The 17,943-nt window shown below is 36.5% G+C and overlaps 1 protein-coding gene across 1 annotated transcript in view; it reads right to left on the minus strand.

Moving 5' to 3' along the window:
* Nucleotides 1–449: 449 nt before the first annotated feature.
* The window catches only part of TPO (thyroid peroxidase), a 37,450-nt gene continuing 19,956 nt past the window's right edge, over nt 450–17,943 (minus strand). The window contains exons 7-13 of the mRNA XM_041420115.1: nt 16,459–16,974; nt 10,705–10,963; nt 10,018–10,188; nt 9,000–9,237; nt 5,286–5,494; nt 3,820–3,990; nt 450–610 (exon numbers count right to left, since the gene is read on the minus strand). Coding sequence (XP_041276049.1) covers nt 450–610; nt 3,820–3,990; nt 5,286–5,494; nt 9,000–9,237; nt 10,018–10,188; nt 10,705–10,963; nt 16,459–16,974 — 1,725 coding nt within the window. The remainder of the gene's footprint in view (nt 611–3,819; nt 3,991–5,285; nt 5,495–8,999; nt 9,238–10,017; nt 10,189–10,704; nt 10,964–16,458; nt 16,975–17,943) is intronic.

The raw sequence follows: 17,943 nt of genomic DNA on the forward strand, positions 1-17,943 counted from the left end.
ACAGGTATTGCCCATCTTCAGAGGGCAACTGTACTCATATTGCCCATAAAGTTCTACCATACAGCTTCCATGCATGCTGAAAAGTAGAAAACCCCAAGAAAACAATTTCTGCCAGCTCTGAAAGGGTTGACAGGTTTGGAATGCGTCAGATAGATCTTAGTTAATATTTGGATGCTGAATTTAGACACTGACTAGGAGAAACTGAGACAAATTTGATTCCCTCCTCATATGCACTGTCAGTAAATACTTAGTGATTTATGTGCAATAGGAATGGAAATGAAAAGCTTATTTATGTATCAGAATTATTTATTCAACACCTTCAATTACAGAATCTGTCTGTATCTTCATGCCCATGGTTGTGTGGAGATTTTTCACATATGTTAACAGCTCTTCAATAAAATGTAATCTGATGAATTTTTACAGCATTGTAAAGTAGAACAGAGAACATTTTAGTGGACAGTAGGTTCACAGCCATTACCAATGCATGTTCTTCCATCTTCTGCCAGCTGGTAGGGATCAGTGTGGAGACATTTGTAGCTGCCCTTAGTGTTAATGCATATAGCAGAAGGATGGCATGGTGGATTAATTTCATTTTCACATTCATTGATGTCTGCAAAATGAGTACACACTGATCAATAATAATTAAAAATTACAAAGGGATTACTAATTTCTCATAAACACTTTTTACAAGGATTCATAAATGAAAGGCATTGTACATTTTCAATGGGACAGATAATGATAAAAATCTGTATTGTTACTCTTTAAAGGACAAAGTAGAGGGTTGTTGTTGTTTTGTTTTGATTTTTTGTTTGTTTGTTTGTTTGTTTTAAAGCTGGAAATGATGAAAAAAATGTTGCTTTCATAATCCCCCAAAAGCTACAAATGGAAATTGGCTGAATTTTCAAAAATGCAAACCCTAAACTTGAGAGCTCTTCTTGCATGTGGTTATGTCCTAAGATTTGACTTCCTCTATAAATGTTTTCATTCTGTGCTCTGTAGACACAATGAAAATAATAATGCAGACACAGTTCTGTGCACTTCTAGGCATGATTTTGAGGAGTCAGATTTTCAGGTTTCAGTTAGCTTTGGTTACAAAATTTATAACTATAATTTGTTATATCACTGCAAGGATGGTTGTTTCAAGATGCTATATAAATTCTGTAAAATGACAATATCCTGGCAGAATGTTGAGCAGATAAACAATTATCCACTGAAAATGTGCATATTGTTCTTGAGGCCTTTCAAGACCTTTCACTTTCTGCTTATGTGATGAAATAGGAAACAGCAGTGCAGGAGAGAAAGTACTCAAAGAAAGAAAGAAAGGGGTCTTTTCATATTTTTGCACCTTTCTTCTTTCTATGTGGCATTTAATTGCATGACTAAATTCAGTTGACTAAAAGTAGGTGTCCAGTGTGATTTTAGGTACTTTCCAATTGGTTCTGTATATCTGACAGCTTGTTTAATGTCTCTGACCAATGGTCCTCTGAAAAACTGCAAACCCATATATGGACAAGTAGTCAAGTCTTCAGTGTCTTCTCTTTTTGGTTTTATTCCTTTCCTTCTCTACAATGATGTTTGATCTGCTACTTCAGTACAAGTAGTTATTTTCAATCAGTATTAGAAACTGACCAGTATTTACTGACTTAGTTTGGCATTGTCACTGAGACCACTTTCCATCTTTGGAAATAGAATCAGCCTGATTCTCTCAAATTTTAGTACAAAAAACCAGCTGTGCCTAAAGGTAGTTATCAATTAAGGCAGTCAAAAGAATAACATGGAGGAAAAATCTAAAACTTCAGAACAATAACTTTCATAACATTCTTTGAAGCAGGAAAAGAATCGGTTGTTCAGGATGAAGATTTCTGAGTATTACTCCCTTCAAAACTTAATTTTGAGTTAATGTTCACTGCCTTAATCATCATCCAGGAAAGAAAACCTGCACCTTTCCCTGCACTGTAATTCAAATGTGCTTCTTCCACTTCTGCAGATCCATAGTCATGCTATCTGCTAAGTAGCTTAATCTTCTTCATCACTAAATAGTGCATGTCAGACCTGACCAGTCTACCCTGCTGCTCAGAGAGCAGTAGTTCACTAAATCAAAATAAAGAGTTATCTATCAGGAGTGTGACATCATTTAATCTAAAGGAAGGTGGCATATTCTAGCACTAAATGACTTCCTGAATCAATAGAAATGATTTCAGTCAAAGCCCAAGTTAGTAAGCGGGAATTAACAGCTCTCAGAATCCTATGCTTTTGCCAGCAAGCCACTCTGTCTTTTCCAGAGCAGCATATAATTTTGAAACCATCTGCAGAAATGCTAAGCTCTATCCTCCTCATTATATTGCTTGATTTATCCCTAATTTGCTGAATATTTAAAAGAATGGGAACATATTGCACAGACATGCGTGGAACAAAGTGCTTTCTACTGTAAAACTCAAGTAGCATCTGCATAAGTGGGTTTTGATGGTTTTCCTTTAATAAAGGCTTTGCTTTTTTAATATATGCAGCAGCTTGTTTTCCTATACCAGATATACAGTCTTTCGTTTACATTACTGAACATATTAAAAGAAACTAGGACAAGGAATGATTCACTCATTTAACTTATTTATTCCATTCACTGCCAGAACATTAATCTATTGAAAAGGTTTTATTATAATTCATTTAACAGCTTTATTTCTTTATATGGTATTTATGTGGGAGGAATTCAGTGGATAAATAGGATGTGAATAAAGGAAAGAGCTGCAAATTTCATTTGACTTTTTCCATTCCAGGTATTCAATTAGAATGAAGAGCTTTCTATTCTGCTATCACAGAAATACCGATAAGCAGACCTTATTGTGGATGAGCTCCAGCACTTGCACTCAAATTATTTTACCACCGTGCATAATATATTCTGAAATACAGCTTTTTTGGGGTTTAGTTTTCTTTCATGTTCTTATAAAGCAGAGGAGTGTGAATACACACACACACGCACGCATACATATATATGTACATACACCCCTATTATAAACACACATATTTGAAATGTGAACAGAGAGAATTCATTCTTCATAGCATGAAGAGAGAAAGTCTTGAAATATTTGCCACATTCTTGTTCTAACCTATTCTATTAAACAGTAAAAGGCAAAAAGAAAAGAGAAGATGAAAGAATTATTAAAATAACAGAAAACGGTTCCTGTGAAAATGTGCCAGAAATGTATTTTTACTGATTTTTCACCTGCTCTACTTTTGTATCTGCAGAAAAAATTAACTTCTGGCAAATCTTTCCACAGCTATTTGGGATCAGGAGGTTGGACCCAAAGTGATTATTAGTTTCCTTAATGTCACTTATTCACTTCACAGAATGGGGTTTTTTTCACTTTTACTAAAATTATTAGGATGACATATGACCTAGTGGTGCAGAGTTCAACTTTTATCTAGAGCATCCATTAAAACAATGCTGGGAAAATGACAACTCTGTCATGCTGTTATATTCAATGTAGGAGGAAGCAATGTACAATCCTGATTTGCTGACTTTTTCCTCACTTTCTTCTCCCCCTCCCTCCCACTGGTTCTTAATAGACTTAACTTTTTTGCTTAATTGGGCAATTTTTAGTGCCATTTTCCTACCATCAACTTGATTGCTGAATCAGGATAGGTTGAAATTGAGATAGCAATTCTGGGGAGAATTTCACATTTTTATGTTATCACACCTATAATCCCAGGATAATAACTACAAGAAAGCATAGGAGTAAATTCACATCTGATGAGCTATGGTGGAATTTAGCTGTTATAAAACTCAGAAATTAATAAATAATAATAATTAATAATAATAGATACCTATACAAACTGGAGCCTCAAAGTTCCATCCTTTGCTTGTGCAGGTTAGTTGTTCTTCTCCTTGTAACTGAAATCCATAGTGACATGTATAAGCCACTGTAGATTTTCCAGATTCTGAGCAGTATACAAAATCACCATTTTCCACACTCTTTGGCGTTCCGCATAGTTCATCTACAAATAGAAAGTCTGTATTACAGCCTTTCAAAACATTAAAAGCTTGACATCCCATGTCAAACTACGACACCCCCTTATACTTGCAAATGGATGGTATCCTCCATCACTGCTATAAACATTAACTTCAGTGAAAATTTTCATGTTTTAGTGTGATCAAGACTTTAATTGTTCACTTCTGGAAAAGAATTTGTATGGGATAGCACAGGTTTGACTTGTAATCCTCACAAAACTAGCACTACAACATAAGAAGTACATGGACCTGTTGAATCAAGTCCAGAATAGGGCAATACACATAATCAGGGGTCTGGAGCACCTTTCCTTTGAAGAGAGAGGCTGAGAGAGTTGGGGTGGTTTTTGTTGTTGTTGTTGTTGCAGCCTGGAGAAGAAAAGGCTCCAGGGAGACCTTTTTGCAATCTGTCAATTTAACCATGACTTTTCAGAATGATTGGCACAAATTTTTTACCAGAACCTCTTGCAACAGGACAAGGGGTAATGTTTTTAAAGTAAAAGAGGGTTGATTTAGATTAAATATAAGGAACAAGTTTTTTACAAGAGTATTGTAGCAGCGATCCCTTGAAAGGGGAATAATGAGCCTTGGCTCCATGATTGCAGAAGGCTGATTAATCTCTTTATGGTTACTGTTACTACGCTATACTATCCTATACTATATTCTACCGTTTGAAAAACCCATCACCCTTGCCAGACAGTCCAACACAGCTTTGACCTGATTGGTCAATCAATCAAAACACCATCACCAGAGTCCAATTAAGAACTCACCCTTTGGTAAACAATCTCCATAACACATTCTACATGTGCACAATAACAGGTGCAGCAAATGGAGATAAGAATTGCTTTCTCCAAGCTTTCTCACAGCTTCCCAGGAAAGTCCTGGGAGAGAATTATGTCTCTCTCTGTTCAGAGGACATGTGATTACCACACAAGAGTACTCAAACACTGGCACAAGTTGCCCCGAGAGGTGAATGGCCCATCCGGAAATATTTGGATTCAGATTGCAGAGGGCTCTAAGCAATTTGATATAATTGAATATGTCCTTGGTCATTGCAGGTGAGTTGAACTAAATGTCTTATAAAGATCCCTTCCAAGCCAAAATGTTCTATGATTCTGTGATCCCACTTCTAAGTGGTAGAATACTAAAGGTCTCATTCAGATTAGTAATTCAAGATCTGCCAGAAGCAAGGTCAGTACTTCAACTGCTCTTTACTGTCCCCTCCCCTCCCCTTTTCTCCCCTCCCCTCCTTTCCCCTCCAAAAAGATTGGTAACTACAAATTACCTTCCTGATAAAATTCTTGCCAAGCTTCTAAATTCATTCCAGGTATATTGTTACAATGCTTAAAATCCTGTGGAAACTTTCCAAGTTGAAAGGCATCTGCTGGCACTTCAGTAATTCCTGTATTGTCACAAATCACGCGGGACAGTGAATGTTTTTTGAGTTCCTGCTTTTGAGCTTCTGTGAAAACATCGTCATTTTCCCACCAAAATCTGGAAAGAATAATATAAACTTTTTCTGAAAAGATCAAATTCAAAGAGCTGGTTATTCTTACTTACACAGTACCTTATATAAAATACCAAAAATAAGAATTACAGCAAAAATAGGTGAATATAATAATGAGTAAACACCATGACCATACAGAACCAGTCATAGAAAGGCTAGTGTGAGTCTGATGTACTGGTCAACTTGGGTCTTGTGTTAAAGCCAAGAGAATTGCTTTTCATTGATTAAACAGGTCCACAAAAAAAGTTACAAACCTGAGACGAAAACTTGAGACGGACTTGATTGGACTGGACCCTTACTCCTATGCACACTAATATGTGCTGTTCACTCATAAATTGTTTAAAGCATAAATTACAGAAGAATTGGAGGAGTGACCATAATAGATTTCCCCATACCAAAGCTTTTGAATTCTGCTTGCCCTTACTGAATGGTTGGACAGTAACAATGTTTTTGATCATAGAAAAAGTAAGCAAAGAGGATTGTCTGGAACAGACAAGACCTGCTTATTTTTGTCAGATCAGGGGTGTGGTGTCAGAACAGAGGAACCAGTTGGTGCTACAAAGGTATATCTATTAAATGGTGACATTATATAAAATATATATTTATGCATACACATATACATTAAAAGGTAAAAGGAAAGAAAACACTGGGGGAGAAAAGGAAAGACAAACATTTAGTATATAAAGACGTAATTAATGACAAAAATGCTTTTGGAGAGTTTGATTTAACTCTATTAGTACATTAAACAGTGACAAGCACTGCTACAATGCTGATTTCCCTGTGGTACTCAGGCCAGGACAGTTAGGATTTTCCCAAACACTAGGCAGGATTGGTGGTAACATGCCTGAGAATAGTCAGGCATGGGTATTGGAGCGGTCACACTGTAGAAACTGACCTAGGTTTAACATGGGACTTATGATCCATAATGCAGGGGGCGCATGGCTGAGCTTTCTAGAAAGTCTGAGAGTTTGTGTTTACATTTTCCTGATTAAACAGAACAGCAATATTGGCTGTGGACTCTATGCAAACCTGGCACATGTGCAGCGTTTGGAGACTTTTATGAGTTGCTTGTAAAGGTACCATACAAATGGGAAGTCTGATGTTGTGGGAAGCTGTTTTTATGTTCTGGGGAGGATGAGGACTGCCAGTGTGCCCTAGGGTGGCTTTTTAGGGCAAATCAGATCCTGCTACCAACAGGATCATACCTGCTGGGTAAGGTAAGTGCATGTGAAATTTTGGAAAACAGGATATATTTGTAGGCCAATAGTTATCTTCAGAAGCCTGATTTGTTAAAAACCCATCCCACTTTCCCTACATTGAAGGAGGAGGCAATGTACAGAACCAGGGCAAATGTCCCACATCTCAGCAGCACTGAAATGCAGGAGAGATGGAGGGGTTGGAAGGAGAAGAAAAAGAAAGGAGTCTTCATCCTACACCTCACCTGCACACTGTTCCTAAACTACTCAGAGCATCCTGAAATCTCACTGATGATTCTGAGGTCCCTTCCCATAACCAGTTCCCTTCCCATAACCAGTTCCCTTCCCATAACCAGTTACCTTCCCATAACCAGTTACCATCAAAGGCTTCTCCACTCAGTTCTCCTGCACCTGTCATGTCCTCTTTCATGTGCATTAAAGCTATTCTACTTTCATCACAAAATTCAGTTTTATCTACAGGCCTAAATGAAAAATGATTTTTTAAATCTAGGCAACAGATAGGTGTTTACTTTAACAAACATTTTGGTTTACTCAATTCTATTTGTATCAGGTGACCAAATCCCTATGCAAAGTATGTCAAAACTTCAGAAGTTTTGCCCAAATGTTTCAAATCCTGAGATTGTGAAAAATAATCAGAGGAGGAAGAGGCAGAAGAAGTCTGATGGATCAGAAGCAAGTTGTTTCAGGTGATGTGGTTAAGACAGTGCCTGAGTTTAGTAGATAGGAAGAACAAAACCTTTTATTTTTTATGAGTTTACTGAAAAAAAGTTTTTCAGGTTGTCAGAATTCAGAGTTCAGTCAGATGACAATTCCAGGTAGTCCTGATATTTGAACTTAAAGAGTACATTAGAAGAATTATTTTTAAATCCCTGAGTACAGATCTGTCAATTGGGGTTTCTAGTGTACGTAGCGTCCCTGGTGCAGTTATAGGTAACACTGTACACTCTACCTGACCAGACACTTTTCTGTTCTTATTATGTGACAACTGTAACAACTTGTTACATGCTTCTAACTTCTCTTAGGGGGTTTCTTTGTGGCCACAAACTTTCTGGCAGAAACTGGGGAATTTTTTCATTATTAGAACTCTCTTTTCTCAAATTGGAAATAATGTATTAAATTAGGCTTATGTTTATTTAAGGCATGTAGCATTATAAGACACTGAATGTTAAGTAACAGTGTAAGGTACTGAATAATAGGATGGAGGCTGAAAAGACCTCCATAGATAATCCTTCCTCAGATAGGAAAAAGTATGCCTGTACAATTCAGAGGACTTTCAACCATATTTTACCACAGATGAGTAGAATGTTTGTTGTCTATACAGTTTCTGCAAATAAAATATCACCTTTATGATTAGCATTGCTTTTTCTTGTGAGCTAATTAATTAACATTTTTTAAAGTTCAGATTTAAATTCTGCCTTGGATGATTATTTCTATAATGGCTATTTTCCATAACAGTGACTTAGAAGAGGAGCTTAAAGGTCATTGTAAGGAGCAGGTGTACTTAAACATCCCTGCTAGCATGGTGTGAGCATTTTTAAATTAGTTGTCTCATGAGATCCAAAATTACTGCCACAAGTACATGACAGAAATAAAAAAAAGTTTGGTTTTATAATTGCTTCACGAGCAGAAGCAAGATATAAACACCTTCTTGTACCCTGTTGTGACCTAAAGCTGCATTCCTCCTGATTTTCTGGTATGAAGGGTTGTACTGGCACAAGGTCCTGGTGGCGCTTGTGCAGGGTTGGTGGAACTGACATCCTATGCTGTGTCCAGTGAGGTAACTCTGGGAGTACTCTGCAGTCCCAATTCACATAAGGTCATGTACGTGGTATTTTTATTATCCCCTCTATGAAGACTTTATTACAGCCTTTTCCTATCCCTTCTGACTTTGCTGCAGTTGCCAAAATAAAATATTGAGGTTCTTCCAGCTCCTGAGCCCAGTGCAGCCCTCAGGGAGAATAAAGCCTGCACAGTACTACATCCATCCCTGCAGGAGTTACTGGCCTCTGCCACAATTAACTTCTGGTGGCACCTTGCATTTTCAGCAGGAGTGCACAGCTGGGCACCTCAGTACCATAGAAACAAACAAATTCCATGTCATCTGGAATTGAGACTGTATACTAACCAAAGAAGAATAATCAAAAGCTCACCCAACTAAGCTAAGAAAAAAATGTGTAAGGGGTAGAGAATGATTTCTTTGAAGCATATTTAAGTGGCTGTAAAGTCTCCATTGCTACTGGGTTTCTACACATTATTTGGCTCATAATAAACTCACCGGTCACCATCCCTCAGTGCTTTCATTTGCTTTCCAATTAAACATGCAAACAGGGGACCAGTTCTAGCACCTGGAAGAAGGTCTTCCATGAGACCGCCAAGCCAAACATCGATATTGTTAGGACTGTGGTACAATTCCATGATTTTTTCAGTGACATTGGGATTGGTTATTACTGTATTCAGGTCAGTGTGAGTTTCCAGTTTTGCTAAACCACAGAATTCTCGCCATTCATTATAACCTGCAAATACGAAGTTTAAAAGAAGATTAGATTTGTCTGTTAGGCATGACATATGAAATGAAAAAAATTATAAGGACTGGATTTTGACAACATTGATCATAGTCATAGACTGTTATGTATAAAAAAGGTCTACTATTATTGGTTTAATTGATCAGAGAAATTATGGCAGGATCTGAACTAAGCTCCAACAGTCTTTCTCTAAGCAGGTATATCCATGGACTGATGGGCTATTAACTCCTTGACTGTTAGTTCAATCTTACCCTGGGCTGACTGGAGGAAAAAATCTAATGCAAAAACCAGTGACAAACATGTAATATTTCTCCAAATGCAGAGTGCACCTAACTAAGTCATCTACACCACTCCTGAAGACATCTGTCAACAACTTCTGTGGTTGGTGGAGCCGGTGAGGCTGTGCCTGAATTGACCTATCCCACAGGCTGGGAACAGCCTGGTGACGGGAAGTGGCTGCTTCAGGAAGAAAGTCCCATTTCTCAGAGCTGGTTCCAGCAAAAACAAGCCTCAGGTACCTACACTGAGCACACCCAGATCCACTCATTTGCACTGTTCTTCTAGACTCTAGATTCCAGATTTACCAGACTATTTTAATCTCAAAACTGTCATATACTTTCCATCAAAGTTAAGAATATTAGCAATGTACATTTTAAAAGACTTAAGTGACTTTTCTGATTACTAAACCTATTATTATTTAAAAGCTTATGATTACATCCCAAATACAAGCAGTTATACTTCAGTTACCAATTGGAAGAAAAATCGAGAGACCTGGAAGTCCATGATCGCGGCCACGTTGTAAATTCAGTGATGATAGATCAAGTGAACCATTATTGGACAACACAAACAGTTTTTCTGTTAACTCCTCATTCAGCAGTTGATCTTGTACCTGCAGTTTTGCTGGATGTGCTAGAAGACCTCTTATTAAAGGATCCAAGCCTCCTTTAAAAAAAAAAAATCATGGTATTATACATATATGTAAGCCATTATAACTTTCATAACAAATGTGAATACATATATGTTTCTATGTTTTTAAAACATTGTCCACACAGGTTTTTACATTCAAACACATGCAAAAATCTCCTTTAAATAAAAAGTAATAGTGGTATGAAAGAGCTCCATCTTCTTAATGTATAAAAGAATTAGCAACATGTTAATAAATTCATACACAAAAAAATCCCAGAACTGTCTTCATCATCACTCATCCTCATATTGCTAATCTACCAGACTGGTTTAGTCTGGAGAGTAATGTTTTTCCAATTCAGTCAACTATTTAATTGAGAACAATAATTGAAGTTCTTTTTAGTGCTCTGGAATCCAGTCAACAACTTAAATAAATAATTTAATTAAATAAATTCTCCAATTTCTAATTCAGGATAAGTAACTTTGAAAAAAGTTACAGTATTCTGGGAAGAAAAAGACCAAAAAACAACAGAAGCAGTTTAAATAAAATCATACCTTCTTTAATGAGTCTCCAAGGACTAAAGAAAACTTGATGCAAATGAAGATTTGGGAGTTCAGGATCATCTAAATACTGTGCATTCAATCGCCTTACTACTGGTTGGATTGTTGCATGACCAAAACGAAAAGCAGCTGTTGAAAATACATTAGAAACTGTAGGATTCATTGTGGGATCATAACCTGTATAAAGGCCAATATACAGATTAAAAGCATCTGGACCAATGATTTTGGGAATGTAATCTCTTAAAGTAATAATCTGAAAGAAAAGAAAAAGAAACATATTTCAGCTTTTCTGTAGATGAATACTATTGAAACCCAGGTGCTAAATGCTTTTTTTCTTCATTCATCTATGCCCAAGCATTTGGCATAAGTAAGAGAAGTATTACCTGGAAAAAATATCAGTCTTATTTGTGCAGCAAGGGGACAAATGACTAGAGAGAACTGGTGGTGCAGCTCAGAACAGTGCAGCAGTCAGGCCCTGTTAGGCTTTGCCATAGATATGCTACACCAAAGACTCCTGAGCAGAGATTACCAGTGCTGCCCATTTACAAACCCAGGGGTAATCCAGCTCACAGGAGGTGTGTTGAGATTAAAAAATGTAAATTATAACGGCCTTAAAAATAGCAATGAAAGCAAGAAGAGCTATAATGTCTTTCAAGAATGCTTTATAATTTGAACAGTTGCTATTTTCAGACATATGTTTGTGATACAAATCCTCTTTTATTTTTATTTTAAATTATGAGGCTTTAAAATACTGGTGCCCAAAATCCCCTTGTAGATATTTTATGCTAAACTTAAATCAATTTGTAGACTTCTAACAAATACACTTCAAAAATGAAAAGACTGATAAACACCTTCTGTCAAAGGTGTTTTATAAGGTAATAGTATTACAGTGGCATGGAAAAGCACAGAAGTAACAATGACAAAAGGAAAGAAGGAAAAGGATAGGAGTAATCATGACAAAAGGAAAATATTCTAATATACCAAAATATTCTAATGTACCAAATAAAATGAAAATGCATTATAGGTTAAAGATTATGCTGAACTTAATAAAGTAATAGGAGATAAATATGAAGCATAATGAACTCAATAAAATACTTCATAGATTCAATATAATATGCAATAAATATACAGACAAATGTGTTTTGAACTTGAATTAGTGCATATTGAAAAACTAGCTGGCATAAAATGACTTTATAAAAAACTTGTATTTTTATTTTAGGAGCCAAGCACAGACAAGAAAACCTTTCCACAATTTCCACTTTTCTCAGAAAGCTGAGGTTTTCAGGTTAGGTTGTGTAGTAAACAAAATATATAAAAGACAATATGTTAGAATCCCTTTTACAGCTCCTTTAATGCAGCATAAGAAACAAATGAAATTATTGCAAGAAATTAATACTGACACTGTCATTTGAAAAGCTAATCTTTTGCTTTATTCACAAAGGTTTTGCAAGAGAGCAGTTCTAATTTTAGATACGGTTTTTACAATCAAAGACCTTATGGAGGAGTAGGTTAGTCATGGATACAAAAATCCTGGTATGACTAATTTTTTGACTCATTTTAAATGAAATCCCAAGCTAAGCTGCTCAGGAAGGCCAGACTCCCTGAAGGAAAGGGCAACTCAGATTTTTCATTTGCTCCAGAGGCAACACCTTGATTTCTAATTTCCTTGATAAGGAAAGAAGGGTTGCCATTTCAAGTCACAAAAATTAAAAGGCTAAGGGTAAAAAGGGGTCTTATGCCTGGCTACCCTCCGCTAGGAGAGGCATCTATTTGATGGAAACTTCCAAAGGCTAAATGAGGCCCCATCAAGTAGAGGTGAGTTTTAAACAGTACAGGCTAAGTTGTTACTAATACAGAAGTGTACGATACTGCGACTGGAATCTGCTAAAGAACCCCATCTGAAATGGCATCTAGCATTTGTGTAGTCTCTGCATGTGGCCAAATTTGTCTGTGTCAAGCCAAGGTGAGGCTCACTACAGGTTCTTACAACTGACACATATATAAATTTTAAAGATGTTTACAGCTGACAAGCATCAAAATTATTTTTGTTAAAATTCTTTTGCATGCAGTCCCTTCTCTCAGATAATGATATAAAATGTTTATTTGCTTTCATAAATAAGCACAGTACTTTTTTCAGTAGAGGGTTCCTTCAATAAATGAGATTCTCTTGTGGAAACAAAGGAATGAGCTTGTTACAAAACATGTCAATAAAATCAGACAGAAAGTGACTATATGGCAAAGACATCACAAACTAGCATAATGAATGGCTCCATCATTTCTGGCCTACTTTAAGTCTATTTGTTAAAAAAAAAAAGTTAACTTTTGTGTGTTTGCAGGAATATACGGAATGTGTGTGGATATCCTGAGTCTGAACCTGCAAGGTACTGAATGGTCTCAACTCTGTGGCATTTATGAGATTAGTAGTAATCCAAGCTCCTCTTAGGTTTCATTCATCACCTCATTGCATCGCATCCAAACTCTGCAGAAGCCTCTTCAAGAAAACAATTTTAGTCAGTAACATCAATATTTCTGCTATCTCATGGCAGTCATTGTTCCAACAGTTTAATTTAGTGGAAAATCATGACAAATGAGCACTGTGTTTTAAACAGAGGCCCATATTCTTGGTGTTTTAATATGACCTTTTTAATCTATATAATCATATATTAACTGAGAAATTAAGATCATTTAAATGCTATTCATTTAGTCATACCAGAGAAAATAAAACACTATTTTCTTAGCAATTCTGCCAATCATTTGAAAAGTATCCAGATAGAAACATCATCTGAGTGTCAGAAAAGGCTTTGTATAGATTTTGCATCATACTGTGAATCCCATGTGCACTGTTTACAGAAAAAGTAACCGAATCCTGACCTGTAAACACTAGAATACTGCAAGTCAGACAGGATGTTACTGTTAAAGCCAACACTCTTCTCATTCAGAAGGCAGAATTTCAGCTAAACATCATTATCAATTAGATGCAAAAGATTCAGAAATTCTTTGTCATAGGGTTCAGGAGATTGTCCTTTCAAAAGCCTCTACAAGTATACCCCAAATTTAGGTGTGAGTGGGGCACAATGGTTGGAACAGGAAAACAAAAAAAGGTTGGAAGAGTGAACATGAAAATATGCGAACCACCATAAGCACAAGGAGGGCCGAAAGTGTGTCTTGTCATTGCCATTGGCCAGCTGTAACTACAAAGGAATAGTATCTCACTGAGATAGTGCAGTGCCAATTAAATGAAGCTTCAGCACTTGGAAAAGATTGCAGAAATAATAGAGAACTATCAAATATAGCAATGATGTTTAATTCATTAAAGTGCTATGCATGGTTAGTTTGCAGTTCTCACTAAAAATACTAAAGGATTTACAGATGGTGAAGATGATCTTGAAGTCCTAAACTTTTGATAAAAAGGTGATCTTACGAGAGTTCAATTTTTAATAAAAATGAACATGTTATTATAGTTTTGTTAATAATCTAAACTATGCACTTTATAAACATGAATTCTGACATTATTCAAGACATTTTATAATATATATTGTTTATCTATTTATTCTTTATAATTTCATATTCTGAGAGGGGCTATCTAATCATCTAATTTCACAAAAACATTTAATCCAAACAGTTAATGTATGTAAGTCTCAGAAGTCACCCACTTTCAACCCATACCTTGGACCATGCAAGATGCTCAGAGAACACAAGCAGATGTAGGAAGAAGTGAAATGAACATCTACATGTACACTGAAAACTAAAGGTAGCTGTCACCTAAAATTGGGATCTAGTGGGAGCTACTGCATTCATTCAGAGATGGTTCTCTGGTACTGTAATAAATCAAAGAGAATTGGATTCAGATTGATCTGCAGAAGTCCTGCTCCATCTGACTAGTGCCAAATAATCCATCTTTCATAATCCAAATGGCACATCAGGGGAAACTGTCTCCAGAAAGAGCAGCATAGGTGTGTGCAAACTTCCTATGCATGAGACAGTAATGTTAAGACTAGCAGTTGCATAATTGAACATTTTTTTCTTCAAATATTAAATGACAGTGAAAATTTTTTTTTTTTGGCACAAAACATGAGGAAAATAAGAATATGTAATTTTAACACTCTATACTGCAGTATTAATACTTTATAGAGTTAAGCATGTGTCATTCCCATGAAATAGAAAGGACAGTTACTACTCCTTATCAGTGAAACTCTATAATGCAGTCAAAAAACACAAAAATCTGTTTTATGCAGGATATCAACAGACAATTGTTATGTTTGCTAACTTTGTCAAGTTTCTATTATCAAGTACTTGCCACTAGAGATATTTATGGTACCAAAAAAACATCCAGGACAAAAACTATGGTCTAAACAGATTTTTTTTCATCTTCTTTATTCTATAAAGAAGAAAAGGTTTTTTATTCAATTCTCTATAATTACACACCCACAGGCAGGATTCATGCTTGAAAGTATTCCTTCCAAAAAAAGAGAATTTTAGATATGTCTAGCAACTGAAACAAAACTTGATAGTGGAAATCTCAAGGTAAATTCAACCAGAGCTGTCATTAGTGTGCAAGTTAACATACCACACTAATAGAGATACTCCAATTATCTGTCCTGAATGAATGTCTAAACCAGTTAGAGATAACGCAAACCCATTTCTAATGAGCCACAGGCAAATCTCATTAGTCTGTGATACCAGCAGAGGTAATGAGCAGTGCTGATCCATGCAGTGCATTGCCTTGCATAAAGCTGTTTCTTTCAGGCTGTTATGTTTGTGGATGCAAACGAGAAGGGTATGAATGCACAGAGGCCTGCTTTTGGATTTTCTTCTAACAAGTATTAACAATTCTGACTTGTCAGTGCCATTAATTTAATGAAAATGGTATATTTATGGCAGAGGAGCTGACTTGGTTTAAGCAAACAAAACGCCAAACATTTCAAAAGAACTGACTAAATACGATTAAGTGCAGTATGTTACTTCTCAGAAGCTTTATGGTTTGAGTGCAAGTAACAATGCAATAGATAATGTAGGTGGTTCCTTAAAGGAACATGCTTCGTATTCTATTCCACTGTCTAAAAATTGTGGCAGAAGAAAGGGAAATTGTTTTATCAGAAAAGTGAAGTTTTATTGCATCCTTCCCCAATTTATCTTCAAAAAAGTCTTCTTTGTTACTGAAAAAAAAAAAAATAAATTGTGTGAGCCAGAAAACATGTCTAGTATAAACACCCTTCTGGACTTTTCTGTATTTTCCCACTCTTATTTCTCCTGCTATCTCCTGTCAACAGTAGCCCCTGATGTTTGTACATTACTACTTCATTGAGAACCTCACTGGCATTTTTACACAGGGGATTTATTATTTATGATATACCTGTGAGAAGGAAAGATTTTGTACATTATATAAATACAGAGACATATATTACTTTAAAATAATTTGCCCTACCAAAAAAAAAAAGGCATCTGAAAAGGCCTCTTTTATAGACAAAACTGACATTGGAGATGCCTGCAAAAATATGTATCAGAGTAGAAACTGCCATGAAAATCAGAGCACTAAGGTGCCTAGACACCCTAAGCACTGGGACATTGCATTTAGGACTATGGAAAGCAAAACAAACTTTAAGCATGCCGCATTTGAAGCACGGAAATAGTTGGGAAAGAAAAGGTAGCGTGATCTCAAAAGCCCCTCACAGAAGCATGTTCGAAACTTTGTGAGTTCTGTTGTGAGATATTCACTGCAAAGTGTAGATAAGCAGAGAAGCAGCCAACCTGATGCAGAGCACCAACAATTTTGCGTGTCTCTTGGTAGACGCTCTCCGCGCTCCAGTGGCTGTTGATGCGTCTGAGGGCTCGGGCCAGGCGGTTGTGCTCCCTCAGCCACAGCGTGTGCATGGCAGCCAGGGATGTCACCTCGCTGGAGCGGCTGTCCCCAGCCAGAAAACATTCCACCCTCTCACCTCCACTTGCACTTGAGTCCTGTGCACAAGGGGATGGGATCTGGTCTGTAAAAGGCAGGTATTCCCGATGGTTATCATAATACTTTAAGTTTACCCTAAGAAGGCCTTCTGTGCTTGTTAAATTCCTCAGTTTGTTTTCAACAGCAGGAGTGCTGCCATAGACTGTAGAGGCATCAAGGAAAGAAGTTAAGCCATTGATCTGTTGTCTTGTATTTAGCGCAGATATATTTCCAAAGAGAATAGCATGATCACCAGTGCCGCATGCAGGAGATGAGCGGTAGAAGGGCAGGCAATCCATCCCTGCAGATAATGTATCATTGGTTGTTACCTGCATACAAAATAAAGGTATTTTCTGAGGTGAAGAGAACAGCTGTGGATGCTGAATTGAGTCTTGTCTGAATGTTTACCTTCACTCTCTCACTTTTTCATTGCTCAGACCTCATCTACTGGGGTGACAATCTAAATATGTATAGATTGTTTTTCTTTAGACTGGAGGAAAAAGATGAATCTTTTTTAAGCAGAGACAAATAAACCCCAAAACATTTACTCTATCAAAAGCTATTGATGTAATACATCTACATCTAAATCAGTCTGACTTTACAATGAAAATTCATCATAAAATGTATCAGAGTGAAGACATGAACATCTGGTCAAATTCTGTTCTACTGAAGAGCAACTGAACTAGCAGGTTTACCTGTGTGCATGAAAACATAATGAGGAGTTTCAGTGTCTGCAGCAGAACTCTGTAAAAGCTTTGGTTCAATACTGAATTCTAATCCAGTTTCCTAACTAAAAAGGACAGACGTAAATATTCATTCTGCTTTCTGCCAGTGCCCCACAAGTCTTCTGCCACATTATTATTTTGCTGCAACAATTGTCTTACAAGTATTGCATTCTGACCATCTTTATAAAAAGCAAAGGCTGCACATAGGCTTGGCTAAGTGAAAGATTGCCCAGTCCTTTATTGATTTGTACCCCATGCAGTTGAGACACTGAGGTCAAATAATGAGGTTCAAAAATCTGACTAAGAGAAAATAAATGTTTTGTACAGACACCTGAGCTAACCCTTATTTGTATTCTATCTACTTGCTTTTCATTTTTCAGAACTCTTTGGCAGAGGACAGTGAATGCTGCATACGTGATGTAATTTCTTCTTCATTTTTCTAATAATACAGAGATCAGTCTGCAAAGATAGAAGAGTCATTAAATTTGGGTTAACAGTAACAAAGCAACTTTGGAATGAAATTTATTAACTTACCTCACTTATTATACCAAGCAAAATTTTCTTACTACCAAG

Source organism: Onychostruthus taczanowskii, unplaced genomic scaffold (genome assembly GCF_017590055.1).
Source record: "Onychostruthus taczanowskii isolate IOZ18803 unplaced genomic scaffold, ASM1759005v1 scaffold11, whole genome shotgun sequence".
In the NCBI taxonomy this organism is placed as follows: domain Eukaryota; kingdom Metazoa; phylum Chordata; class Aves; order Passeriformes; family Passeridae; genus Onychostruthus; species Onychostruthus taczanowskii.